At 43.6% G+C, this 26,144-nt stretch overlaps 1 protein-coding gene across 8 annotated transcripts in view; it reads right to left on the reverse strand.

The window, feature by feature from the left end:
• The window catches only part of ctnnd2b (catenin (cadherin-associated protein), delta 2b), a 123,780-nt gene that overhangs the window by 7,531 nt on the left and 90,105 nt on the right, over positions 1-26,144 (reverse strand). For 5 of the 8 annotated variants that reach the window (XR_010804181.1, XM_066680738.1, XM_066680735.1 and 2 more), the window contains 10 exons: positions 21,041-21,173; positions 19,312-19,525; positions 16,929-17,112; positions 10,570-10,687; positions 9,382-9,567; positions 8,620-8,814; positions 7,680-7,830; positions 5,377-5,590; positions 3,127-3,211; positions 2,145-2,271 (listed from right to left, as the gene is read on the reverse strand). Coding sequence is in view for 7 of the 8 variants with exons in the window: in XM_066680738.1 (XP_066536835.1) it covers positions 2,145-2,271; positions 3,127-3,211; positions 5,377-5,590; positions 7,680-7,830; positions 8,620-8,814; positions 9,382-9,567; positions 10,570-10,687; positions 16,929-17,112; positions 19,312-19,525; positions 21,041-21,173 (1,607 nt within the window). In the remaining variant the exon portion in view is untranslated. The remainder of the gene's footprint in view (positions 1-2,144; positions 2,272-3,126; positions 3,212-5,376; positions 5,591-7,679; positions 7,831-8,619; positions 8,815-9,381; positions 9,568-10,569; positions 10,688-16,928; positions 17,113-19,311; positions 19,526-21,040; positions 21,174-26,144) is intronic. The other 3 variants (XM_066680734.1, XM_066680740.1, XM_066680737.1) reach the window with 1 other exon arrangement.

A 26,144-nucleotide genomic window follows, 5' to 3' on the forward strand; every position in this document is an offset into this window, starting at 1 on the left:
AGACACAGGGAGAACACACCACACTCCTCACAGACAGTCACCCGGAGCAGAACTCGAACCCACAACCTCCAGGTCCCTGGAGCCGTGTGACTGCGACACTACCTGCTGCACCACCGTGCCACCCTTGGGTAGGTATTATGTCAAATAATAAAAGGTTATAGTGTTGTGCAGAAGATCTGAAGGGTGCTGAGTGGACACATGCCCCACAGTAATGTGTTACTCAATAATCTATATGCATTCTTAAGTGTAAATATTGTTAATTTATTATACAGAATTTTACACCACAAAATAAAAAAAATCAGAGTGATCTCAGTGAAACAGTTTTCATTCTCTAGCCCGATATATTATCTTCACACAACAAAATATATTGATGTATTTTTTTCAAAAGGAAAAGATGATGAAGAAAACGGCTGTTAAGTTAATGTATGATGGTAAACTTACTGTAGAATATAGAGTGTATATACTGTGTATATTCAAAGGCATGACGCTTTGGATGTTTTCCAGGCAGATTCAGTATGTGCTTTGCTGTTCCCAGTCATCCATGTCTTCACCTGTTTGATGGCTGTTAGCTGATGGTTACCATAGCGCTGGTCCATCTTACTTGCAAATGTATTGATTTTCACATCAGCTCTGTGAGAACTACAGCTCAAGCAAGAGTTGGCGGTGCTCTAAATCTACTACTGATGAAAGGACAATATAAACATGGCATGTTTTCACTGTATTTGAGGTACAGCAGTGTTCAGGGACAACACAGCCACTAGTGTGAATATATCTGGACATTATTAAAGCAACTAATTTCACAATAGTTACAAGAAACACAGCTCACTATCAGAAGCTGTTTTTATTAAAGGCTAAGCACCAGCGATATGAAAGTGTCAAACAAATAAATACAGTGGAGTTTGAGTTCCTAACTTGTGTTTATTGATAGTCAGAAAACATGTTATTTCTTACTAATTCAAGGAATAAGGTTTAAAAGACAGTTGGTCCCCCCCAACGGTGTTGGGAAACTCTAATAGGCGTCTTGTCTGTGACGTAGATGGTGGACAACAACTCTAGAAGCTGCACTTAATTTAATGCAGAATGACGAAAAGGTGTGTTGTTTTTGGCTGCAATCATTCAATGTACAGTGGGACATCTGTGCACAAATGGCCCAAAGATCCCAAAATATCCAGAAAATTGACTAAATTTGTCAACTTTAAACGGGCACTTTGGAAAGGACCATCCGCTCACTCCGTTATCTATAGCTCATTTCACTGGCGCTTTTCCAACAATATGGGCATGTAAGGACACCAACGAAAGGTGTTCAAGAGCCTCTGTAACATGGAGGTAAACAGGGTAATGACACTCACTTCGCCTGTTTTAGTTGGTGTTAGTTAGCGTTAGCTTGACTCGCTAAACTCGGTGTCTCAGATTATACTCGGCTACGTAGCTGCATTACGGAGGTTTATAGTGTCGGATGAATTTGAGTTCGACTTCGATCACATTTACAAGAATAACGGTACTTCTACATTTGAGTTTAGCTTATTGCTAGGCTATTGTCATGAATAATGTTGGTTATTTAGCTAGATACTGTCATAACAGTCAGTCATAACGGTGTTTTACCGCGGCGTTGTTCAGCTGTTGTCCACCAGTGACGTCACGGCGCGTTCAAGAATTTCCGTAGCGAAATTCCGAAGCTGCTATTTTCATTTTAATTCATACTTATATATGTCAGTAACTAAAATAATGTGAAATATTCATGGTCCATTAAGTGGTGCTTAGCCTTTAAAGATAAGAACACACTTTTCTTAACGTCGTGATAAGTAAATTTACCATCAAAATAGCAGAAAACCAATATTTCAGAAAGTGATAGTTTATTATTTTTACATTGTTATATGAAGTGTAACACAAATGTATGTTGAAGAAAATAATTATAAGTTGTCCTTGGATGAACCAGATTATACTCCACAGAGTGGGTCCCCCACAGATGAGTGTGAATCTGGGATACATCTGTCACTAGGTGTCAGTCATTATATGCTAAAAACACTAGGTGCCACTAGGTGTCAGTAATAAATCTCATTACTTTCAAAAGCACTTTAGTAGTTTGCAATGTAAAATATGAAAAACAGAGGTGGTGGCTATAAACACCACAGACCAGCACTCACCTGAGCGATTATTGGGGGAAGTCCGCACAGGAGAAATAGAGGGAGTACGAGAAGACGAATAAGGTCTCTGTCTGTCTCTTTCTATTGTAGAGGATGAACCCACAAAGTGGTACTGAGAATAGCCGTCCTGCGAAAAAAAAAGAAATCATACAATGTGGCGCCCGGTCAACACTGGATAAATGTTAACATTAACCGTTTACAACAGATCCTTCAGTTCGAGTCGTGAACTGCCTCTTAAATGCTCTTTTTACACAACGTTCTCACAGCTTTACTGAAGCACTCACTTTATTGGACAATGGCGTCACTACACTCTAAAATGTTTCTTAATTACGGATCCATGTCATTTATATACATTTGTAAATAAATAAAGTAACTGCTTCATGGTTTGTTTGAACCTTTCAAACCAATATTAAGTAAACAAACAACATTCAGAGTAGTTACGTTTTCTATTCCGAAATACTATTAAAATCAATACTGTAGCACGACAGCTCAGAGGCATAAATAACACAGTAGCAGCACTAACGTTAAGGATGTGTGTGCAGTTGCTTTTGTAATTAGAGTTAAAAGACGTGCTGTCATCAGTGTAACTCCCAAACTGAACCCAAAGCCCCACAATATTAAAGTGATCAAGAAAGTACAAACCTTTTAAAATGTATTCAAATAAACCTGAGTCACTACTCACTTCGCTCTAAGGTGGTTACGTGTTAAAATGTGAAGAAAGTGAATGTGCATGGAGGAAAACAGTGTGCAAAACAGGATTAATCACTAAAGCACAATCTTCCAGTCTTTTTCTAATGCATATTTCTCATACATTCTACTTTCTCTTTATCTTCAGCTTCTCTAGCTTTACTATGCGGAGTGAAAACACTTTGAGTACCTTTATCTATATATAAACAGCTTATCTGGACAAAAGTGTCTCGGATGCTGGAGCTGTGGTACAAAGCAGAGCTTTAAACACAGCGATGTCCCAAGAGTTCACTACCTTCTTATAAAGGCTGCGAAGATCTCGGTACTGCCACATACTGTTCAAGACTTGAGATGCCGCTTTCACCACCTTGGGCGTGTGTCTATAGGGGAACGTTCAGAGGAAAATGGTTAAAAGTTGCACACTATATAAACCTAAATAATACAATCCCAAGAGACTGTAAAACAGCTTCAGAGAAACAGACAGAAAGAGAGTGAAGGGGAGAGAGAGAGAGAGTGAGAGAGAGCACTTTCTGTTCTATAAATAACAAAGTGCTCATGCTCTCCTGGTTTGTAAAAATGTACTCGTTGACTGTCAAATCGACTGTGTAACCAGCGTTAGTAACGTAAAGCAAATAGCTCATTTCGTTCTTAAAAAAACTGAGATCAGGTCAGATTTGATAACTCAATGAAAACAATAACAGCCTTCCGGTGAGATATTCAAACCCACACTTCATTAGTCCTGCACATCCATCACAGAGAGGACATACTGCAGGGCAACACCAGGAGTCCACAGCCACAATTACCGAAGATGAATAAAAATGAGTACCGTCCTCTCCTAACTTGGACTTGTGCCCAGGGCTTGTAGAAACTCATTTTCATTTCCACCAAAAATCTATTGCACTTCTTTAAGCAAATGACTGCATCGCACATAGTCATTGGTTTCGCATGTTAACATCTCGGCCTGAGGGAGGAATTATCTAGAGCTTCTCCATTATGATTTAGGCTGAAGATATGACATTTAAAGAGTATACCTTCCACTGAAAAAGCACAGAGAGCCAGCTACAGAGAGTGTAGAATACGATCGCCTTTATCTGGGTTTTAAAGGCTAAGCACCAGCGATATGAAAGTGTCAAACAAATAAATACAGTGGGATTTGAGTTCCTAACTTGTGTTTATTGAGTCAGAAAACATGTTATTTCTTACTAATTCAAGGAATAAGGTTTAAAAGACCGTTGCCCCCCCCCCCCAACGGTGTTTGTAAACTCTAATAGGCGTCTTGCCTGTGACGTAGATGGTGGACAACAACTCTAGAAGTTGCACTTAATTCAATGCAAAATGACGAAAAGGTGTGTTGTTTTTGGCTGCAATCATTCAATGTACAGTGGGACATCTGTGCACAAATGGCCCAAAGATCCCAAAATATCCAGAAAATGGACTAAACTTGTCAACTCAAGGACACTCACTTCACCTGTTTTAGTTGGTGTTAGTTAACGTTAGCTTGACTTGCTAAACTCGGTGGCTCAGATTATACTCGGCTACGTAGCTGCATTACGGAGGTTTATAGTGTCGGATGAATTCGAGTTCGACTTCGATCACATTTACAAGAATAACGGTACTTCTACATTTGAGTTTAGCTTATTGCTAGGCTATTGTCATGAATAATGTTGGTTATTTAGCTAGATACTGTCATAACAGTCAGTCATAACGGTGTTTTACCGCGGCGTTGTTCAGCTGTTGTCCACCAGTGACGTCAGAGTTGCGTTCGAGAATTTCCGTAGCGAGCTCGGGTTTTTCTGTCAATTTAATAAAATTGTCAGTTTTAAAGCAAATTAAGCTGCTATTTTCATTTTAATTCATACTTATATATGACAGTAACTACAATAATGTGAAATATTCATGGAGGTCCATTAAGTGGTGCTTAGCCTTTAATTTCATTCAGTTTTCTCAATTACTTTCAGAAAGCAATGAGTAATCGTTTTAAAGGCCTTTAAAAACCACTGGTAAAAAATGTCCTGCGTGAACATATTTAACACTTGTTTTCTATATAAGCATTCCTAATTGCTAGGGTTGCGCCATTAAAAATTTTTAATGAAAATTCAGACAAAATCTAAAGATTTTCCTGAGAAATATTGTGAACTGCATATAGTTTAAAACACGTCACTGTGTCATTCAGCTCTTTGAAAAGTGGCAGTGTGCTTACTCAGGAAATAGGGGCAAAAATGAGACAAAAACTCTGCATTAGTGGTGGGTGATATGGCCCTAAAATATCACGATATTTCTGGGTATTTTGGCAATAACGATATTGTTGGTGATATGAGCAAAGAGTGAAAATAATTGTATTCATTTAATTTATTCAAATAATAATATATTTAATTTCTTATTGAAATTATATTCAATTACATTTTATTTTAATACAAATCTAACAACTTCAAAGATTCAGAAGAAACAACAAATAAATGTGTGATGAATGTTTAAACTCTGAGTGAAAAACCTGATGAGACTCAGGACAAGGAGAGCTCATCTCTGAGACATTTCAGCTACGTACTTGTCTCCTTTGCTGCGCGCGATGCCAATGAGCTTCTCAATGCCACCGGCGTCACGCAGGGCCTTGGTGTTCTCCATGTTCTTGGTAATGACCTCGTGCAGAGCGCAGCAGATGGCGGTGATGGTGTCGTCGGACATGCTCTTCCCCACACCGCCGCTGCTGTTATTGTTGCCTCCTGGCAGCCGGTGGACCAGGTCTCTCATTGCGTACTTGCCTTTCGGAGGGGAGCAGAGGAGAAGGCAGAGGAAGGAAAGAGAGAGAGAGATAAGACCTTTGGTTTATTGGCAGATGAGGAGGGGGATGTCTGAGGGGGCGGGGGGGGGTGGACAGTCTGTCTCGGAATTGAGGCGTTTTTCAGCAATTTGGGGCTGAAATTGAGATTTCTGCTCTGACATTTCCTTCAGTGGAGTCTGACACATACACTGTAGGGCTGATGGATCCTTTCAGAGTTTTGGCTGATGACTCCGCTGGATCTTGGAGACTGCAGCCACCTCCACAGTGGGAACACACAGTGTTCTGGGCCAGTCCATAGAGCGGGAATGTGACGCCCACACATGGCCTCTGGCCACACACTTCGCACCATGTTCATACATCATGTCACTGACGTGCTCAGAAGAGTACATGCCTAAATGTCCAAGTCAGATCTCAAACATTTGAATTTAAAAAGCACACGTGTGTTACTGTGGGATATCTGCACTACACGGTCTTGAATTAAATTTCCACTGATTTATCCTCCATAATATACTGGAATATTGTAAATAATAATATATTATTTACAAAATGTTTCCCTAAAATACCAAAATGCAGAGTTTCCTGTTTAAATCATTCATGAAAGTGAGGCAAGATATTTGCGCATTTCCCTTCCCCAGTAATCAGTATTCCATCAGAAGTGTCTGTTTCACTATGCTTTCTGAATCCTCTTTGCCTCGCATTTGCCACATGATACAAACGCTCCAGAATGAACCCTCAGTCAGAGTGGTTGCCATGGAGACTCTAAGGCCAACACCCGCACACAAATCACTGCAAAGTTCAATAATTGTCTATTAGTGTCAGAAGGAACCCTTCAAACAATAACATGCCACCTCTCACACCGGCATACATTTATTCAATAACGTACATTGCTTGCTGGATTTATTCAATAACTGAGATTACTCATTATGTAGACTCACGCACCCATGCACGGGCACAGATATTAAAATCTCCACAGCAGCAGTAATGAACGGTGTATAAAGAACTGATACAGTGCAAGGCATAAATATAGAAAGCTTCAAAAACAGTCCCTGCAGAAATCGACTAGACTCTAAGTGTAAATAGATTATATCACAAGGATTACGTTTTGATTCTTTAAGACATGGATCAATACATTTCATCATTAAATTTTAAATTTCACCACAGCTTGAGAGAATTTAATACTGTTCATACACTAAAGACTTTTAAAAACTAGGCATGTCTTATTTTGGACTGCAAGTGTACACAAGACATTCATTGTCTGTAACCCTTATCCAGTTCAGGGTCGCGGTGGGTCCGGAGCCTACCCGGAATCAGTGGGCACAAGGCGGGAACTCACCCTAGAGGTGGCGCCAGTCTTTCGCAGGGTGGCACACACTCACACTTATGGACACTTCTGAGTCGCCAATCCACCTACTAACATGTGTTGTTGGAGCGTAGGAGGAAACCCATGCAGACACAGGGAGAACACACCACACTCATCACAGACAGTCACCCGGAGGAAACCCACACAGACACAGGGAGAACACACCACACTCCTTGCATTTTGTGGAGGGAGGAAAACTATTTTATTCCACCTGCCCACAGTGTCTGGTTGTTGCTCACTTATGGTTTTCATTTACCAACCAGTTCTTGACAATAAATACACACATTACCTTCAGTACTAATACTTCTACCAATAATAATAGAATTAGACTGGATAAGTGTGTGATGCAGTGGCACCCTGTCCACCACATCCCTGATCAAGATGAAGCAATCACAGAAGATGAATGAATGAAAGAATTAAGGTTGAAATAATAACAATTCAGTTCTGTTTTCCCTGTGCATTTACACTGTAATTCTGAAATGCTGTGTCCACTGCTATGTCATTCATTAGACATTTTTATTAGCAACAATCCAGACTCAAAGAGGATCTAAATGTGTGTGCACATGCACAGTCACACAAACGTCCACAGTTTGTTACAGTTCCACAGAATCGAGTAAATTCAAACAAACACGTTCTGTTGAACTAACTACAGATGGACTTAAATCAAATCAACCCTTTAAAATTGAGCATACTCACAACTACAACTTACCAATGAGCTCCTTGTTTCTCACATCCAGGGCCATGTTCCTGAGTGCCGTGGCCACAGCACACACCACGCGGTCGTTATCAATCCTCAGCAGCTCCACCAGGATGGGCAGGCCTTTTTCTTTTCTCACCGCTGCCCGGATATACACCGACCACTGCAAGTCACCCAGGATAAAGCTTTTACAAACGGGCTCTCAGCTCATTTCTAGCTACAGTGAAACTGTGGACTTGGTTCTTGACTAAATAAAGTGAAGTATAAGATGTAAAAACACTGTCTGGACTCACAATTCTACACTATATGGATAGATATATATAGGGTCTGCCCCAAAACTTCGTGAGCTGTCTCACTAGAGAGGATTTCACGTCACAGCCGGTGCACTCCCGACACGTGGGCTGTCCCAATTCTTAGCTACCTCATTATGCTGTCTATCTAGATATCTTAAATTTGGCCGAATTTTAAGGCCGCATCGAGCCCTTCTTTAGCTGTGAATGCAACCCTAGGATGCAACGCCAGAACAACTCCCATCCATTTTACTCTTCTCCCAGAGCAAAAATAATTAAAATTGCAATAAAAACTGTAAAAATTAGAACCCACTGCTCTGAAACTGAGAGGACGCTAGCCGCTGAGGTAAGTAAACACCTGTTGCCTGCGGTGGGCGGGAACAAGCCGTGAGGTAATCGCTCTCTAACTACAGCGTCTCAATGATCTGCCTCATGAAGACAGACAACCGTTAGAACGCTGTCAACATTGTCAGTGCCTACCTAGACAGCTCACTAGGTTTTGTGAAAGACCCATAGAAAACAAACAGAGAGAAAGGCTTCTGATTAGTGTCACTGGACTAACGCAATGTATCTCGCGTGCACGTGGATTTTGTGCAAGTGTTCTGATCACAGTGCAGGTCGACCTGATTGGTCCTTGACTCTGAGTGGGCGAGGTTACTCACTGGTTTTGGGGTGGGGCCTACCTTCCAGCTGCCCGCTGCTAGATTCTGTAGGGCCCCGGCCGCCCCCTCCAGCGTGTCCGGGTTGGAGCACTCCGACAGCAGTGTGAGGTATGGCTTCACAATGGACGGGTGCCAGAGCATCTGCAGCCCCTTTGGAGGATCACCAGAGTCTGGAAAAGGCCCCACTCCGTCCCACTGAGAGTACAGGAAGAGGAAGAACAAACCTCATTAGACAAAACACCCAGTTTGTACGACGTGCTTCAGAGAAGCAGAGACACGGCAACATCGGATTAAAAGAATCGCACAAACATGGCTTGGATCACTGATATGAAACATACGGCCAAATCTAAAGCTAAGTGCTAATCTGTTACAGTAAAAACAGTCATTTACGAAGCAGAGGCAATCCAGCTGTCCCAAACAAGGCTTCATTCATTCATCACCTTCCCAGATGTGCATTTGCATCATTGTAAATGATCGGTCTTGCTCCCATACATTTTGCAATTTAAAAGCCACAATGCAACATAATGCAGCCTTCTACCTCCCCCATTCAGCCCACACGGATCGGGGAGAATATGGCCGATGCCCCTCTCTTCCCACTGTTTTCAGGACCTAAATGAAATCAGCCCTCTAAAGTAAGTAATTATCTCCTGGAGGTGGGGGGTTGGGGGGGTTGGGATGATTGGCGACGAGGGCTGCCTGAACGACAGTGCCGCTAAATGCCGCTAATTGCTAGCAGCTGCGGCGCTCAGGCCTGTGGCCCACCTGATCATGGCTCTTCTTTTTCTTCTTCTTCTTGCCCCAGCAGCCGGAGCTCTCAGCGTCCTTCCCGCTGGCGTCGGTGCACAGAACCCCGTCCAGCTCCTCGGAGCCCAGCTGCTGCCCCTGAGATGTCTCAGCCGCCAGCCTATAGGACAGGTTCCTCAAGATGCACACGCAGTTCTCTATAGTCTGTCGAGGACACAGGATGTGGGAGAAAGACCAAGGAAAGAAAGATGAAGGAGAAGCTGCAAGAAGGGCAATGGTTTTTCTATTAGGCTAACAGTGATGTGCAAGAATGGATTATTTGCATCGCCATCTTAGTTTAGACTTCAAAAGGAACGCCATCTACCCGAGTTGACGTTATCTTTGCAAGAGCAGAACGCGCTGTAATCTCTGTGGACCTGCTCAGCTTTGCCAGATACTGTATTATTCAAATGTCTCTTTTTTTATCATTTTGGGAGACAATTTATCCTCTTCCTAAAGCTTACTGCATCTGTGTTCTTAATAGTTTCTTGTTAGATTGGTCCTTTGGATGGAGTCCAGTAGAGAGCATGGAAAGCTAATCCTATTGTCATGACCAGCGAAGCACGGCAAAACAAAGACGAGGACTTTGATCTTGTAAACGGTTCCAGAGGGATTTAACTTCGACTGTGTGTGTGTTTTTTAATTCTGCGACTGGTTCTCTCAAAGTATTACTGCAGTAACAAAGAGGTCTCAAAATTCAAACAAACTAGAAACTCAATGTAGAGGGTGTCTGACTTTGTAACTTAATCTGTGCAATTACCACAGCCCACTCTTAATACTGTAACTGCTAACACAATGGAGAGAGAGAGAAACTCACAATGGCACTCTCTGTGGTAATTACCATTGAAAGGAATGAAAACAAATTCATGCACTATCTATGCTAAAGCACTGCTTCCCTATGGATGATTCACTCTTGTTCTGTATTGCTTCCAATGTCTGTAAAGTCTAGATCCATTGTCTTGAGACGTACTGTAAAATTTGTGATTCAAGCTCCGTGGCTTTTGTCTCCACAGTCCTGATGATAGAAGGAACAATTCTCCTCGCTCTTTCTAAACACATCACAGTGGCTGGTGAAAGATAACAGTCTGTGGCACATCCCAGAATGTTTTTTTTTTTGTTGTTTGCACCAAAACTATGCATATGGCTATGTGAGAGCAAAGGGCAAACCTTGCTGTCGATCTCACTGCTGCCCAGAGCAGTCTGGATGACGTAAAGGAGAGCGTCTGTCAGCCCCTCACACTCCCGCATCCTGCGTCGAGCCTCCTCTCCAGCAGAGCTTACGTTCCTGCACACAAAGCAACCAAGACACACACTGTCACCAAAGCAGAGGAGCAACAGTGTCCCAGTTACACTGCAACGTGTCAAGATGCATAAAGTGTTTCGTTGCGTACCTCCCTCAGCCGAATACATTTGAGAGATTTTATTGTTTTCAAAAGCACAACATATACGTTTAGCATTATTATCTGTAACCGCTTATCCAATTCAGGGTCGCGGTGGGTCCAGCGCCTACCTGGAATCATTGGGCGCAAGGCAGGAATACACCCTGGGGGGGGGGGGGGGGGGGGTTGCCAGTCCTTCACAGGGCAACACACACACTCACACATTCACTCACACCTATGGACATTTTGGAGTCGCCAATCCACCTACCAACGTGTGTTTTTGGACTGTGGGAGGAAACTGAAGCACCCGGAGGAAACCCACGCAGACACAGAGAGAACACACCAACTCCTCACAGACAGTCACCCGGAGGAAACCCACGCAGACACAGGGAGAACACAACACACTCCTCACAGACAGTCACCCAGAGCCGGGAATCGAACCCATAACCTCCAGGTCCCTGGAGCTGTGTGACTGCGACACTACCTGCTGCGCCACCGTGCCGCTCCCTATTCGTTTAGGAATTTTTTAAAATAAATATGTAATGTTTATGATAACCTTGCTGACCATTTTAGAATGGACCTAGAAATCTAACTAGATAGACACAACACCCACCTACATTACAGTCAGCAATAGAATCTTTTACTTCACACTATGTGTGTAAGGTGCTGAGTAAAAAAACATGAACCCACTGGTACTGTGTCGGAATTTAGTGTAATCCATTGGCCTGCATCATATGAATTCATCCGTTCTGGAACCACTTTATTAAAAATGGTCAGAATGTATACATGGTGAGACACTAGGTATGAAAGGATTAATTGCCTGCTTAAGAGATGCTGCAAGCATACAAGAATTACAGGCTTTCTGTGCTACAACGCTTCCTATCAATGTGTAAAAGAAACCAGAGATAGCAGTGCAAACCTAGTGAAGAGAACTGCCACTCGTTAATGTCCTCTGTATTGTCAAATGCCAGAAGCTACCCCCAATTCCAAAATGAAGGAGTTCCCATGAAGCTTTTTCTGTGTTGCCCAGATATTCGTAGCCAGAAGTCCAAGAGAGCGTAAAGAAACTAAAGAAGTCAATGGTGAATACACAAATATGATATTCATTTAATGCCTCTAACTGTTCTGGAATCTGGTGGCCATATGCCTGCAGCCTGTAGAGGTCCAGGGCTCACCGAAGGCAGGCGTCCCACAAGCAGAGATGGCTGCGAAGAATCAAAGGCTACATCCTGATCCCCTGATGCTTGCCAAGCAGCTTCCTCCATGACTGCAGGTGCCGTGGCAACCGCGCTCGACCATTAAATATTCAATCGGGCTCCCGAATCCTCGGTCAACCATGAAACAGATTAATTAGCACATGGGGCTTAGGGGACAGCTTGGGCCAGGAAGCTCATGTCCAGCATGACTCAGCGCTTCCTCCACCGCCAACCTGGTGTCTCAAACCTGAGGAGGAGCTCTCTGTGTGCTCCAATCTCTGCTGGATGGTACTGTCTAGTCATGGTAGAGGATGTGTGGACTGGGTATGGGCACCAAACACAACACAGCACACTGGGGCCCTGTGCAGATCTTGGAATATCCCAAGTTCTGCATTTTACATTTGCTAACTTTTTTGATCAATTTGAGAAGACAATAAATACTATCATACCTTGTGTCTTGCCAACAATATGTCCGGAAACTTTGGTTGTACCTTCTTTTACACTGAACGATCACTGGATTAGGAACACCTACCTTGTGTCTACACTCACTGTCTATTTTATTAGCTCCACTGACCAACCAGAATCACTTTGTAGTTCAACAGTGATATCAAGCAATTAAAGATGAAAACTTCTGCTGGGGAGATATGCCACTTCTTTTCAGCTTAAGAAATGCTAGAAGATGGTCCTAAAACTTGAAAATAAAAAAATAAATATGGGTATAACGTAGGAAAAGTCCAAGATATCACAACTGTCCTCAGTCTCTCTGAGGGGGTATTATGGCTTGTCACTCAGTGCAATGCTAGCCAATGCTAGCGTCTGTTAGCCACAATAACAGGATTGAGTCTGCTGTAGTTTAAAAAGAGGGGCTCACAGATTGCTGATGGTTGTGGGAGATGTAGTTTGTGTGTGGAACTATGTGGCCAGAAATGGCTTAGCCCAGGATTAAACCCCTTTACGGGGAAAAGAACGTGTTAGCACAGGGAAAATATTAAAATGAGCAGGACTGGGAATCCATGCTGTGTGGCATAAAAGCGCATTTGTCACAACAGTCATGACATGTAAGAGCTTTAGGGAGCGTTCAGATGACACTATTTCAAACTCTCCCAAACTTCTGAATCCTTTCATCTTTTCATTGTTCTTTTGTGAAGCAATGTGCAGCACATCTGAGAATGTTCTTCGCATTTTTAAACTGAGCGTTTAAGTTGAAAAACTGTCAACGTCTGTGTTTAGCACCCACAAAAATAGAGCCGTATGCCACCCACTAGTGACCAGTCCATACTCAGAACATCTCTCCAGCCACTTATTCAACGTGTAGTTTTCGTACACACAGAACTGAGTTTGACACACAGAGTATGACAATCTGACTCTGGCTTTATTTATATGTCAGTTTAGAAATGTTTTTTAAATGTCGTGTTTACCTACTTCAGTCAATCAAATGTGTTAAATCTGACCTCTAAGAAGGGCATCCTGCTTCATTCTAGACACAAGATGTTGTGTGCTTTGCATTTAAAAAGGTGTCGTCTGAACACAGCTCTCTAAAAACAGCTCAAAAACAAGAGCAAAGAGAAATTAGGTAAGCCTAGTTTTACCGGACTGCCATTAGCCATATAGCCATTGTCAGAGATGAGTTCCTTTGTTCACATGTGGTTTTTATTCTGTGATTGTGTTGTACAGAATATATGGAGGGCAGGACTAATAAATGCAAAAATGAAAAAAGGAGCATACATTTTGTTCAAGGGCAGCACAGTGGTGCAGCAAGTAGTGTCGCAGTCACACAGCTCCAGGGACCTGAAGGTTGTGAGTTCGAGTCTGCGTGGGCTTCCCCCGGTTGACTGTCTGTGAGGAGTGTGGTGTGTTCTCCCTGTGTCTGTGTGGGCTTCCCCCAGGTGACTGTCTGTGAGGAGTGTGGTGTGTTCTCTCTGTGTCTGTGTGGGTTTCCTCCGGGTGACTGTCTGTGAGGAGTGTGGTGTGTTCTCCCTGTGTCTGTGTGGGTTTCCTCCGGGTGACTGTCTGTGAGGAGTGTGGTGTGTTCTCCCTGTGTCTGCGTGGGCTTCCCCCAGGTGACTGTCTGTGAGGAGTGTGGTGTGTTCTCCCTGTGTCTGCGTGGGTTTCCTCCGAGTGACTGTCTGTGAGGAGTGTGGTGTGTTCTCCCTTTGTCTGCGTGGGTTTCCTCCGGGTGACTGTGAGGAGTGTGGTGTGTTCTCCCTGTGTCTGCGTGGGCTTCCCCCGGGTGACTGTCTGTGAGGAGTGTAGTGTGTTCACCCTGTGTCTGCGTGGGTTTCCTCCGAGTGACTATCTGTGAGGAGTGTGGCGTGTTCTCCCTGTGTCTGCGTGGGCTTCCCCCAGGTGACTGTCTGTGAGGAGTGTGGTGTGTTCTCCCTGTGTCTGTGTGGGCTTCCCCCAGGTGACTGTCTGTGAGGAGTGTGGTGGTCTGTGTGGGTTTCCTCCGGGTGACTGTCTGTGAGGAGTGTGATGTGTTCTCCCTGTGTCTGTGTGGGTTTCCTCCGGGTGACTGTCTGTGAGGAGTGTGGTGTGTTCTCCCTGTGTCTGCGTGGGCTTCCCCCAGGTGACTGTCTGTGAGGAGTGTGGTGTGTTCTCCCTGTGTCTGCGTGGGTTTCCTCCGAGTGACTGTCTGTGAGGAGTGTGGTGTGTTCTCCCTTTGTCTGCGTGGGTTTCCTCCGGGTGACTGTCTGTGAGGAGTGTGGTGTGTTCTCCCTGTGTCTGCGTGGGCTTCCCCCAGGTGACTGTCTGTGAGGAGTGTGGTGTGTTCTCCCTGTGTCTGTGTGGGTTTCCTCCGAGTGACTGTCTGTGAGGAGTGTGGTGTGTTCTCCCTGTGTCTGTGTGGGTTTCCTCCGGGTGACTGTCTGTGAGGAGTGTGGTGTGTTCTCTCTGTGTCTGTGTGGGTTTCCTCCGGGGGCTCCGGTTTCCTCCCACAGTCCAAAAACACACGTCGGTAGGTGGATTGGCGACTTAAAAGTGTCCGTGTGTGAGCGAGTGTGTGTCAACCTGTAAAGGACCTGCGCCCCCTCCAGGCTGTGTGCCCAGTGATTCCAGGTAGGCTCTGGACCCACCACGACCCTGAACTGGATAAGCGCTTACAGATAATGAATGAAAGTTTTGTTCCTAATATATAACACCGGCATCAGTGCTTTTCTTGTTTCTTTTATTTAAATAAACACTAGATGATCTACCACCAAAGAACAAAGAAGACCAAAAACATTCTTTTGATTTTAAGAATTACAATGACTTATTTATTTAATGTAACAGGTTAAAGCACATGAAGTTTAATGTGGCTGTGCGCAGCTATATGGAGTTTTATAAAGACACTAACACCACAAAATGTCTCTCCAACACAGAGACACACACTCACACTAAATAAGACAAATTCAGCAGTCCTCCCCTCTCTGTGAGCTATAATACGTGTGTTAATGTTGCAGGGTTCAGAGCCGTCCTGCTGAGCTTGTGAACTAACCAACAGAGCCAAGGCTCTGGCCAACGCACCAGAAACAAACACAAACGGAGCGGGTTCCTGCCTTTTTCCTATTGTTCAGACACGGTTCGCGCTGGAGAACCTACTGTTTTTTGGTTCCAGTTGGTTACTAATTATTTTGGTTCGTGAACCAGTTTAAGTCGGTGGAATCATGCCAAGCCTTTCTTAATTTTGTTCCCGAACCGGAATGTGAAATATGGCTGAACTATCAGTTCCTACTCACGAATGCATGTTTCAACACTAGAAGTCAGTCAGTACTAGGCTGGTCCGGTATGTGGTCCGCCAAAAAGACAGGAATTCATATATTAGAAAATTACAGAAAAAAATACATACATCAAGACAATGGTGCATCAAAATAGTGCACAGTCATGGACAATACGGCTAAAATTAATAATCCCCCGCCCAAATAAAAAACGCAGAGGCAGGCAAACTCATTGGCCAGGATCTCATTACTCTTCCTGGACAGGCTATTCTGGCCACACAGAGGGGGCAGCCCGCATATCAGCAGCAAAAAATGCTTGACAGACTGCCAATTTTTTCCCTGTGCCAGCTCTATAATCATGCAGTCTTTGACACGCATCCAGAACTATAGAATCCTATAATGAAGCCCCACAGCAGATTCTGTCCCCTGCTGAACCGTCTGAATTAGACGCTCTTTCATAATTCAAACATAAAACAGACAAAAAATAAATAATTCATAATAACGGTAATAATATGCTTTATCATAACAATCCGAAACTGAGAAAACTGATCAAATGTGACTGAAACCTATTTACTCAAACCAATTAACTTAACTTATCAGCAGAGTGCTCCCTGCAGGCCACCAAGCTGATTAGCAAATTTATTTCAGCTACAAAAAACACCATGAGCCACTATCGAGCACCTGTGAGAAATACAATGGGGAATCCGATACACTCAGACACTCCCGGGATGTAAATCTTTTTGTCAGTTAGGCCCGATATTGTTAAACATTATGTACCACTTGGTTTCGGAAAAAGGTGCAATCCCACGAAGTACTGTACACACTGTTTGCAAACAGCCGGTCTAAATCGTTGCCTAATAGGGCAGTAAATCTTTCTGAACAAAGGCTAAGCCATTTAAAAACCAGGCACAGTAAGCAGCATAAGAGGCTTTCTCATTACACACTACCTACAGAAACACCCCATTGGTGCTCAGCGTGTATTAGTCATGCCCCATGTACAGACAGGAGCCCGGAGGCTGTGAATATTCCCAGATAACTCAGGTGAGTATGTGTTTTTAGGGGTATTATTCTGACAGGCACAGTTTTAGCACACACACACAAACAGGTGTGTATAAAATACAGCACTGGCTTAATTTCCAGTCAAAACACACATTAAATACAAAATAAGTCTGGACTCTGGGTGTGTTGTGCATATGTGTATGTACATATGTGTGTGTGTGTGTGTGTGTGTGTGTGTGTGTGTGTTTGTTCTACTCTACCTGAGGCAGCCGGTGGCATTGCGCAGCACCTGTGAGGAGTGCAGGTGCAGTTTGCGCTCATCCTGGTGAGGGGAGGTGTCCCAGCCCGAGTGCGGAATAATGATGGTGTTGGTGAGCACTGCCAGCGCATCCTGGATTATAGGCATCTTCAGCGCGTCACACGAGGACAAATTCCACAGAACTCCTGCACACACACACACACAAACACACACAAAGGCCCAGCCACCAGCCAAGAGTCAAACACACCACCAGCACGAAGAACCGCCCCGTACCCACAGCTGAAATCCAGCGTTTTGCCTAACGACCATCAACACGTTTTACCTAAAAGCACATTTGCCATCAGAAGTGTCGGACGTGCTGATTGCCCTAAAAGCTTTAAATAAGCCATAAAAAAGGCCTCAATCAACTGAAATGGCTTGTAAAATTTCTCTCAAGTGTGTTGCAGGGAATGGCTGGAGCTGCAGAGACGCTGACAGTGCTGAACACACAGCTAATCGCCTTGGTCCCATGAGCCCACAGCCAGTCTACACTCAGCAGACCTTCAGGAGGAGAACAGAAGCCTTGCTGTGCAATGTATGTCCAAATGTTTGTAGACACCTTCTATAGTAAGTGAACACAGCTACTTTAAAGTGCGCTCACTGTGGACACAGGAGTATCTGTGCAATAACTTCAATACAAAAGCATGGTGTGTAATTAGGGAACGCCCCAAAGCAGCTGTATATATGAGTGGAAGTTCACTATACTCAGTGTTAAAGCCCCTCGTCTTTGGGCTCTTTAACAGTGGAACTGTGCTCTAGAGTCATGGCGGTCCATACAACGCCTTTGAGAGGAGCTGGAACGCAATGCATGTTTGATCCAGATCTAATCCTCCTCACATCACGAATGTTCTTGTGGCCGAACACCATCAAGTGGGAGAAAGCGTTCTATCTATAAAAGTGGCAGCTGGGATTTTGTTCTATTTTCTTTGTCCTATTTAAGAAAACGATGTAACTAAGTGGAAAAAGACAAGCAATTCTACTTGAGATGACTTAAGAATTCACTCTAAGGTTTGAGCCCAATGAGGGCTGGCGTTTTACACAGTGTGAGCATTTGGAGAATAAGCATCCATTCTATTGTTAGCTACTTTAGCCCCGTAGCATCAGTGCTATATTAAAGAACCTAAGTGTGGACGTTAAATATATCTTGGCTGGTCGACTGCCTTTGGGGTGAAGGGGGAACTGTGTATATATTATTTTTAACCAAACTGCTGCTATAACCGACTTTCAGGGCGGTAACCCTTCTCTCTTGGATGCTCCACGTTAGAACTTCTTTGGTGTAAATGAGCCCAGCAGGAAGATGTGCAAATGTGTGCAGAAACCGACGTCCCCTCCGCATGCAGCTTTAATGAAACACGGCCTTTTGGCGCGGCCGTGTCTTCCTTCTGTCAGTTTTAAGTACTCTGGCTGTTTCTCTGAACTCTGGGAACGCACTGATTATTACGTTGATGGACATGTTGATTACTCCCTGCGTTGAGGCCGTGTGGGGGAACGTCTTCTTACGCAAGCATTTCTCAATTTTGGTGTTTGACATTTATGAAATGTTTCTAGAAAAATGAAGCACTTTTACCCCTGTGTCCTGAGTAAATGCTCCTCAGAAGAACTGGCACGGTACCAAGAGCTTCCTAAACAAAGCGCTACGAAAAAGGCCTTTATCTTTTGCCAGTGTCTCATACTCATTAAATAAAAGTCCCTCGCAAAGCATGGTTAAGTGCATATATTATCTTTGGGTATCATTTCCCTAATCGTGACCAATTAGCAGATCATTAACAAACCATCTCGTAGGTGCTACGTTCAACCCTAGCAAGCAGATAATTCAATGAGGGCGAATTAACGAATTAAGCATTCTTTTTTAAAAGGCTACCTAAAATAGAGCCACATGAGAGGCAAGGTTTAATAACATAACTGCACCTGTGCAGAGATACAACATGTGCATTAGGCCTCATCCTTCAAAATGTAGTGAATTAGTGCTAAAACATGATTAGCATCCAAAGCATCTTTAGCTAACGTAGCACCAATTAGTCAAAGGAATGTTAAAGGAAAATCCCAGCTTCATATTTTAGACAATTTGTGTAGACGACAGATACATGCCCTGCCAGGACCAATACAAATAAATCTACTTAGCTTGCCAGACCCGTTTTTACTCAAGAATGTTATTATTTGGACAAGGGGCTTCCACAGGGTTAATTAGCACACAGAAAAATGGCACCTAATTACTTGTTGTTTTTAGGCTAATGTCCTAGCTTCAACAAATCATCATCAAACAAGTACAGCCTCTCTGCGCCACTACATTTTTGGTAAATTAGATTATTCTTAGTGAGCTCTCATTTTAAACACTCATATCTTACCCGTGAGTAGTTCTCTGATCTCCACGTCCGTGGTCTTGCGGAGGAGGCGCACCAGAGCAGGAATCCCACCGCAGTTTTTCAGGGCGATCTTGTTGTCATCGTTGGCTTTGCCATACACCAGGTTCCTCAGAGCTCCGCAGGCACTGCGGTGGACATCAGTCATCCGGTGGTCCAGCAGGTCGACCAGAAGCTGGATGCCCCCCTGTCTCCGAATCTGCCCCAAAAACAGACACAACCGCAGACTGTAACACACCCACAAACACACTACCAATGAGCCTACTGTTACTGAACTCTGACAGGGCAATGTGGGTGAATGAAGAGGTCATTCCTCTCACTAGGTTTACCTCATTTTCTCACCTGTCAAACTGATATATGTGCCTATTTATCGCGCTAATAATCACTTTATTGTTTTATATCCTGCCTTTCAAACCCTGCCCTGGGGGACTGTCTGTGAGGAGTTTGGTGTGTTTTCACTGTGTCTGTGTGGGTTTCCTCTGTGTGCTCCCTTTTCCTCTGACATTCCAAAAACACATGATGATAGATGAACTGGCCGTGTGACCTGCCTTGTGCCCAGTGATTCCAGCTGGCAATAAGGGAGCAAAGGAAGTGAACAGAGGCCTGGGCCAGAGGACGCAGGAATGCGAGGATGCGTGAGACAGAGCGGAACTCTTCAAGCTCTTGCCGTTTTGGTGTTTTTTGCTCAAACATTGGGCCTGTTTACACCTCACATTAACATGTGCTTTTGTGATCTGATCACTTGTCGGCATGAAAAGCCAGATGTGAACACCCTTGAGATGCGTAGCGATCGGATTATGGTTAAAGCACTTCAACAGCATGCAGAGGTGATCAGAGACGGTTCTCGTCCACATTTCTTCACCAGCGTAAACAGTGTTTTCTGTGTCTGGATAGAGTTGCGCAAGCGGAAACACATTGGCTGAGAGGAGGGACAATGCAGTTGTGTTGTTTTTCAGTGAGATCAGAGATCAGTGGCTGGGCTTCTTTTTTTTCTCTATGAATAATCATCGGGAACAGCCCATGCAACTGAGTGATTATGAAAGTGAGAGGCACTGTCCTTATTCTATTCTTATTTCTCTGTGCTTTGTCCACGCAGAATCAGCTGAGAAACACAATCAGAGAGCTGGATTTGTAAAAATGATGAAAGTGATAGGCTTATATTTTGATAGAAATAATAACATCTAGGGTTCAATTGATATTAAATATTATATTATTGATTTTTAAGAGAATAAAGTATTTAGCTATGAGAAGGATGCATCCTGTATCATGAAAACACATGTGGCACCTGTAACAAACTAAACCACAAAAAAAAATTCAGATTTGGCGAGTTATAATTATTTTAATGGTGAATCGCCTGCCTCCTTAAATATAGTGCATTAGGAGACTTGGCTGCATTTGTGTGAAAGATTTGACTCGAATCAGCCGAAATAAACCTTGTTTAGTTGTTTAGATAACAGCCATGACTCCCCTAGCTTGCAGATACATATATATGTATTTACACACACACACACACACACCTGCAGTGCTAATGCACAGGAGCAAGAAATAATTGATTAACTACATCTAGGCTATGAGTGAAACTGTGCAAATTATATTTCCCTCTAAGACTTTCCTTGAAGAAACAGCGAGATGACAAGTGTGAGACATGTTTGTGTGTGTGTGTGAGAGAGAGAGAGAGAGAGAGAGAGAGAGAGAGAGAGAGAGAGAGTGTTACCTCAGATTTGATCTTGTTGTCTCCAAAGCACAGGTGTTGCAGGTAGGCTGCAGCGTTGGACTGCACAGATGGAAACTGGTGCTGCAGCATTTGGATCACCTCTGGCAGCTCAGGATCCCTCCAGCCAAACTCCCTAAAGAGAAACACACACACACACACACACGGGCTACAGCATGTGGAGGAGACCAAAATCATGAAAGCACAAGGATAATATTTAACTGTGTAAAGTAGGCAAAATATTACTAGAATAGAAAGTAAGAGCCACATGAAAGAGCACATCACTGCAATACTTTCAACATCTCCTCTCTTCTCTGTCTAAATGTGTTTGTCGCTGCACTAGAGCTAATCCCCTAGACCTCCCTCTATCTACATGCCTGTGTTTAACTGTGACTTCCCTTTGTTCGCTTCCCGACCCTTCGTTTTCAAAAACAAGAAACACCAAACAAACTGAGAAGCGAATGACAGAAAACAACAAAAGCAATTAAGCTGAGAACATGGCACACAATGGTTTTGGGTGAAAAATCAGAGGCATAAATAAGTGATGGGTGACTGAAATATGCATGATGACGCTCGTGATCAGTGCTATCACAGACTTCCTTCTTTTTGCAAAGGATGGTGATTTATTCATCCAATAACATCCTGCCAGCGATGACAGCCTCCATCACTGAGAGCATAGCGAGCCGTATCATTGCCTGAAGCAGCCTGGAGGTGGCTGGGGCCCTAACCCGAGCTTCACTGCAAATACTCTCCCAGCACACAGCACTAACGATCCAGCCCAGAATGCTGCTTAGGCTGTGCCACTCTAATGAGAACAGACTGCAGCCCACAAAGACAAAGGCAGCCTGCTTTCCTGACATCTGCTGAGAAACAACACACATACTGTACACAGACGAGGCAAGAGCGCCTCACTCCCTTGCTCCCTTCCTCCTTTTCATATTCTCTCTCTCTCTCTCTGCTTAGAAGCAAGGAAAAGCATGCAGACTGGGGAACAGCTTGCTCGTCGTCAGGATGGTCATGTCAAAACCAGTCAAGGTCCGGGGATCAATTCCAACAACAAAGAGACAGAATGGAGAAGACTGGTCAGGGACTGAGAGAAAAAGAGGGCAAGGAAAATGTGAGGGGAAATAAAGAGACAGAAACTGAGGGAGAAAGAGAAAGACAGAGAGAAGCTGAACTTTATTAATGCTATCAGTTCATATTCCACCAGTTAACACTGACTCACATGAAAATGCTGGTACATTCAGGCTGCCTTTTCAATTCATTCAAAAAATATATACACATATATACATAGCAGAGATGAACAGTGAGAAAAAAAGAGCAAAAGTAAAAGAGAAAGAGAAAGAGAGTGAAGTAAGAAGAGAAACAGCATGACAAGAGTAAAAGGGCATGGGGTGGGGGCAGGGACAGAAGGAGGGAGAAAGGCCAGCTTTGATTCAGAGGCAGTGAGGCTGCAGAAACGGTCAGAGACGGACAAATATCTTCAGCTAACAGGAGCCCAGGGAGAGCTCGGTCGAAGCATGTTCCATTTCACTGCCGTCCAACAACATAACCCTGAGTGCCAAACCGCAGCCATAAAGGAGCAATGATCTACTGGGAGCAGGTACGAAAAAAAAAAAAAAAGGTGGGAATTATTCTCTACGACGTAGACTTTGGTTTTCATGCTGAATCTTATACTGTGCCCTTGTGCAGTAAAGAGCCATGTAAATCAGGGCCGAGGCCCCGCAGGGCTGCACCGAGTCACGTGCACAGTGCACCAGCTCGGAAAAGAGAGCACAGCATCACACAGCAACAAGCTGACGGCACGAGGAACCCGAGGAACCTTACTACTCAGAACTGTGAGGGATATGACAAGGCCACTTTTAACCAGGGCTGGTAATAAGGCCATGGAGCGTTATTATTTTGACACATTCAGTATGAAAGCTGCATGACAGCATGGCAGAGCAGGCAGTGGCAATCTACGGTTCTGAGAAAAGGATTGTGAACCCTCTGGATTTTCCACAAACCTTCATCGAGTCATAACTATAAAGTTACAGAGGAATTAAAAAACGCGTAGTTTGAACAGCTGAACGACTGATTAATAAGTGAATGCTTGTGCTCTGTAGATATGATGCCACTGAAACACACTGCTGAAAATAACGGCCCGACTTCTCGTCTGACTCTTTCCAATCACAGCACTGAACTCACTTTCACATGAGGGCACAAAGACGAGATGAAACGCAGCAAAACAAACACTAAAGAGCACTGATTAAATACAAGAAAACGAGCACGGAGAAGTAAGTGAACTGCTCGAAAACCGCTTTTGCTCCTTGCTTCTCAATCCTGGGCTCTCGCGTTGAACTGAGCCGTGGCTCGTTCGCATTTAAAGGAAAAGGCGCCGCAACCGGTCATTCTGACCAGGGCCATTTAGGCAGAGGGAGCGCGATGATGTGGTGTTTGATCCTGGTTGTATTTTGACCAAAACCTGTCACAGAAATTTCATTAAAATCCCCAGAACTGTGTTCACTTGTGGAATAGGGGTTTATTTCCCCTTTAAATAAATAAATAAATAAACACACCTTAAAACCATCAGCATCTACTTTAATCTGTCATTACCGTTGATGCTAAGTGAAATGTAACTCTTGGCAGACTGTTCTCCCGACCACTGTGGTACACTGCTGTTGCCACCTGTGGATGCTGAATTAACTTTTACTGCTTCGTTGAAAACATCAGAATATACAGCCTGTAAAAACAGCATTATGGCAGGAAGTGGTGGAACACTGTTTAGCTGGAGATCAGATTTACTCTGTGGTAGGACGAATATTTAGGCCCACAACTCTACACAGAACAACTTAAATAAACGTATTCATCTGATATCTCTTACCTAAATGACCCTATAGTGTAGCTGGTATTTAACTGTATTTTGGGGTCTAAGGACATTTTCTCAATTTTCTGAAATTGTATTATAATATACCACCCACATGTTTTATATCAAAACGTTCAGAACAACCTCAGCGCTCTCGTTAAGAGAGGCCCATGTGACCTAGAGCATATTATGAAGAGATAATCTGTTTCTAACCCTGAAAAACTTAAATCAGAGTTTAGAAAATCTTTATATTTCTTGTGAAAACATCCCTTTCCTCGTATGGATGAATTGTTTTCGTGATTGAAATAGTTTTATCAGAGTCTTAAAAACAAGCAAATCCACCAGTTAGACACGGCAAGAGGCGGAGGGGGCGTGTCTCAAGCTTATACCTAGGCTCCTAACTCGGGATGTACCGTACCGCATACAGTCGCGATGACATGCAATCGAAAGAGCGGTTTCCGCACATTCACAGAGTGTATTTCTGTATTTCTGCGCCGTGCTATCGCTAAGATATTAATAGAAACATCGTGATTGGTCGTTGATGCGCCAGCGCGTTCAAACTGTATTTTGGGTCAAATCACTAACATGTTCCCTGATGTTTTTTCTCCCTAGAATTTCCTGATCAATTTTAACTCATTGTCTCTCAAGGATTTGGGATTTACTCAGGTCCAGAGGCTGCTACAAAAATTGCATTCCCTCCACCATATTACACAGCTGGATGTTTATGGAGTTGATGTGCAATTTATTGTTTTCTCAAATCACTTTCAACAACTCCGCTGACCCGTAAATCCATAAAACACGTCACCGGTAGTGATCCTAGCATTACTCCAAGCAATAGGTCATCAGCAACCTTTAACCAGACAGATGGTGTGTATGGCTTGTAAAAGAGAAGTAAGAAATACAGTTGAGGTTTTGAACACAACAGCAGCTTGGCCCTACATTGCCAGCACAGTCAAACTTTTTAGAGTCAAATACTTAATATATACAATACTCTCTAAGTACAGAGAGAAATGCACCGTACACCAGATGGTCTCCAGACAGAGATCAGTGCTCCTATGGTGTAACCTATGGTTAATACGTTTCGATGGTGGCCATAAAAACAGTACTGTAACTGAACTGTATGTACATTACACTTTCTGTGCAAGAAATTATTTCTAACTGTGCCACACTACTAAAATATTCCCATAGGACACACACACACACACACTGTTCTCACACCAGCACCACTCCAGTGCAGCTTTCACCTCCAAGCCTGTACATTATGGGTGACATAGAAATAAGCCCTGAAGACTTTTCACACTGATTACTGAGCTGCCATGCTAATTACTGCTAAGCATGTGATTAATAATACACATAATTTACCGCTTGACCTTTATTTCTGACACTTTCAGAAGGGTATAGACCTTTACTAACATCATCATCATCATCTTCATTATCGTCAGCTGATCTGGCATATGTGTCTTCCCATTGACTCCCTCATGGAGATGCTAATTAGGGGCCTGGAGGATCAGTTTACACAGTTCAAACGTTTAACAATTTAATGAAATACTTCAAGCTAAACACATTTGTAAAAGACTCTTCGAGGAACAGGCTGGGGTCAAACCTGAGCCTAGGTTTCAGTGATAAGAGAGTTACAGTATTGCCATCACAACAAATAACGTCATGATATGCTTGTCTGAGCACGCTATGGGTGTCGTCAACACTTACACGAACACTGAAACTAGAACTAGAACGCCAAGGGTCCTAGAGAGCACAGCTGACCTCCTTATCTGAGTGGGTGAGATGAAAGTGACATGGTTTATGGTCATTGTAGAGTACAACAGTTCGATGAAATTTGACCTCAGCATTAAACCAATCTGTGGCTGTGATCACACTCACACTAGTGATTAGGGGCAGTGAACACACACTCAAATCCCCAGTCATCTTCAGTGCCCTGGAAGCATTTTGGGGCTTGCTCATGTGCACTTCGGCCATTGATGTTCCCGCTGGACGTGGGGATGGAAATGACAACCTTCTGATTCCAAGTCAGCACTTAGGAAAGTTTATCACTTGTGAGTTGAATGAGATGAATGCTGTTTCAAGTTTATGTTCCAGGTCCTCATCCCTTTCACGCTCTGTTCACACAAGTCGCTTTGGTCACACCAAGTTTGTCTCTGGTCGGTATGTCCGAGGCCAATCGCGTTTTCCTGGGTGGGTGTTTACAAGGTCAGCTTCTGAAAAGGTTGCTTTTGGCACTGTCGCCTGCTAGTGCAAAAACACGGT

Source organism: Hoplias malabaricus, chromosome 9 (assembly GCF_029633855.1).
Source record: "Hoplias malabaricus isolate fHopMal1 chromosome 9, fHopMal1.hap1, whole genome shotgun sequence".
Taxonomy (NCBI): domain Eukaryota; kingdom Metazoa; phylum Chordata; class Actinopteri; order Characiformes; family Erythrinidae; genus Hoplias; species Hoplias malabaricus.